This window comes from Camellia sinensis, chromosome 12 (genome assembly GCF_055761805.1).
Source record: "Camellia sinensis isolate YWXY chromosome 12, ASM5576180v1, whole genome shotgun sequence".
In the NCBI taxonomy this organism is placed as follows: domain Eukaryota; kingdom Viridiplantae; phylum Streptophyta; class Magnoliopsida; order Ericales; family Theaceae; genus Camellia; species Camellia sinensis.
In genome coordinates this window covers 161,389,179-161,392,485 of record NC_138972.1, presented here as the reverse complement: position 1 = coordinate 161,392,485, position 3,307 = coordinate 161,389,179, and the positions used below count along the sequence as shown (strand labels likewise).

At 50.2% G+C, this 3,307-nt stretch overlaps 1 protein-coding gene across 1 annotated transcript; it reads right to left on the bottom strand.

Moving 5' to 3' along the window:
* Positions 1-552: 552 nt before the first annotated feature.
* Positions 553-3,104, bottom strand: LOC145803397 (uncharacterized). Its single transcript, XM_082896656.1, has 5 exons — positions 2,454-3,104; positions 2,164-2,325; positions 1,476-2,069; positions 1,295-1,393; positions 553-1,084 (listed from the first exon to the last, which is right to left on the bottom strand). Exons 1-5 carry the CDS (start codon positions 3,072-3,074, stop codon positions 671-673), a joined length of 1,890 nt encoding a protein of 629 aa, XP_082752782.1. The 5' UTR covers positions 3,075-3,104; the 3' UTR covers positions 553-670.
* Between the last annotated feature and the right edge of the window lie 203 nt (positions 3,105-3,307).

Genomic DNA, 3,307 nt, shown 5'->3' with positions numbered 1-3,307 from the left:
TAGTCCTCCATGCCGTGGCATATCTCTGGCTGGCCAGCCATTCACTTTTTGCAAAAATGGCCGGCCAGCTCCCCGGGATGGCTAGCAATGCTGCAGTGTGTCTCCTCGGCCCTGTTTTACTCTTCGAAGGAGAACTCCAAGCATTTCCATGCAACGGGAGAGTCGAAGGCCTTCATTCCGGATGCGTTCCGATGCCCAGATCGTCAGAAGTACACTTTGTTGTTGTTGAGTTTTGCTTATCGAGTTGTTGCATTTTACTTATCGAGTTGTTTGTCGAGCGGACGTGTTTTTGAGTCATTGCTCTCTGTTTAAGCAATTTTGTTAAAGTCTGGTTTATTTATGTTGTTGCATTTTGCTTATCGAGTTGTAAACTTTCTAAGGTCCTGTTATATCTTAGTAAGTTGAGTTGTTTAGTTTGTTGCGTCGGTTCACTACCTGACTTGGTGATTACACGATACGCATTATCATTCAATTTCATTTTTGTGCAAAGTATATGATGCGATACGATGCTAAAAGTCCAAAATACAAACACCTTTTCAAAAGCTATTTCATTTCATCATGCTTTACAACAAACAAAGGTACAAGTTTTACAAAAAAATAAAACTGCCTAACAATGTGCAAAGTGCTACAAACTACTAGTAAAAGAAAAATAAAGCAGGAAATAGCAACATCAAAATCCTCGGGAACGGGAACGAGAAGCACGCCTGGTCCTCTTTTGTGGAACAACCTCCACACCATCATCAGAGTCGGAGCTGTCGTCCTCAGGATCCTCCTCAGCCTTGCCTCTGTTCCCCGAGCCAAAACCGGAGCCTCCCTCCTCGACAGATGTCTCGAACTGACGGTCGGTAGCCTCCTCCTCCTCCTCATCAGACTCCACCTCCACAACATGAGCCCTGCGTCTGCGGACAGGCCCCCCTCGAGCTCCTCGAAAAGGCCTAGATGGCCCGGCTCCTCCGGAAGGCCGAGATGACCCCTCCCCTTGATAAGGCCCGGATGGCCCAGCTCCCTGATAAGGCCCAGATGGCCCAGCTCCCCAATGAGGCCCAGGTGGCCTGGTCTGTGGCTGACCGGACCATGAAGGCATCTGAAAACAAAGAGTTCAAATCAAATACATCAGTCCAAATATATACATCAGATGCAGATACAAGCAAGAGCTACGTAAAGTGGGTGCATGTAAATACAGTGTACAAGTGAGGTGTGTGTCAGATGTGCTCTACACAAGTAGTCTATCGATGCAGTAGAAATCAGCATGTCATCAGAAGTATGATAAACGCCAAAAAAAACTGAAGGGTACCTGAATGCCTGCGACAGACAACTGTGCCTCCCTGCGTAGGACCATGCCCTCGAGTGTGGCCACCAGCCCAACCATCTCCTCCATGTACCCTCGCGATGGCTGCAAAAATGAGTTCATAATCATCAGTGAACAAATGAGTGTCTAAACATCTGAAAGGATGAATGACGAAAGTGGAGCATACCGGCGGTGAGTCCGGATCAATGGCGTATCGATCACTGGGCATCGGAGGCTCTAGTGGAATCGGAATCGGAGAGCTAGTCCCATACTGCCACGCCATCAACTCAATAGGCATATCTGGCCATCCCAGATGAGGATGAATCGACGGGTTCGGAGGAAACGGTCTACTCCCACCTCTAGATGCGCCAGCCCTGCTAGAAGAAGGGATGTCTGTAGCTCGAGCCTGAGCCTGATCCGAGGATGACATACCGGCAGGTCTCATCATCGGAATACGAGCTTCTGTCAATGGAGGCATCAAATATATGTGACGATAGGTGGCGTAGTCCCCCTCCGCAACATATAACAAAGCATCACTGCCCAGCATGGCGCCGACTACCTCTGAGTAAGAGAGCCTGTCAGCGGTCCGCATACTAGCTGGAGGTACCGCGGGAACATCCTGAGAAAGATACCCCCGTACCTGGCACAGAAAGCGCTCCCCCAGGAACCAGACTCTGCCGACTGGCCCTTCGAGCAGGACCCTATACCGGGAGATGCCTGATGCTCCGGTATACTGAAGTAGGAGATCATCACCCAGAGGTGCCCAAGGCTGCCAAGTAATCTGCGGATGATAAATGTATAAACCAATCAGAAAACGAGAATGTACAGAGCAAGTCAAAGATGAAAAATGAAAAGAACTGAAAGTTCTGAAGTACCTCTGAATGTCGCACGGTGTCGAAGTACTGCCGCAGGCGAACCAGGGTCTCTCGAGGCCTCGCCCGGTGCGGGCCCTCAAATATCAATGAATATGGGGTCACGGGAATCCCCACCACCTCCAGCTCTGGGGCTAACGATGGGAAGTATACATAAGCCCATAGCTGAGAAAAGCAATGCAGAATATAAGTACGAAATGCTGAGAGCAAAATGCAGACTGTAAAAGTGCGCTGTGGGTGCAATGTACAAGTAATGAGAAGCAGAAATGTAAGTCAGGGGGACAGAAAAGTACCTCCCAAGCTCTCCAGTAGCCGCCAAGTAAGTCACCCCGCCCGCGGGAGGTCGCGCTCATGTAAAAGTAGAGGGTAGCCAGGCCAGCGCCACCCCAATCATATCTACTGACCTGTGATAGGTCAACCAGAGCGCTCAACAGGTATAGCCCAATGGTGTTCCCTCTGTCGGCGAACAGGGTAGTCCCGAAGAGGAACATCAGGAAGCCACGAGCATACTGCTCTGTCTCCTCAGGAGTCTCGGGCACCATCTCCGCCCGCCGGAAATGGGAGGAGAACCAAGTATACCTGACTCTCCCTGAAACCCTATCAACAGGTGGGCGAGCCCCCAACAAATACATCCAGGCGGCCTCCCACTCGCCCATATCCTCGTCATAGGGGATGGCCCAACCTCCGACATCAAGGCCGGTCAATACAGCAAAGTCAAAAGGGGTCATGGTCATGTCCCCGGTGGCAGAGAAATGAAAGGAATTGGTGGTGTCCCACCATCTCTCTACCAAAGCTGCCATCAAGGTCCTCCTGGCAGGACAGCGTGACAACCCGGCGCAGAAGGGCCCAAACCCTGCCAAGTCTACCAAATCCCTGACGCCCTTCGGGAGCTCAGCATACCAATCCCGCGCCATGGTAGAACCATATCCTCGCACACTGCGGGAACCACCCTGCATTCAGAATGAATATATGTGTCAATAATGAAATAAATGGGCTGTATACCAATGATAATGAAATGGGCTGTGTGCCAATAAGATGAAATGGGCTGTGTGCCGATGAAGTAAAATAAGCTACATGCAAATTCTATCTACCTGGGCTGCGTGTTCAGAGAATTTTGAATTTTGGGCTGCGTGTTCAACTTTCAGTT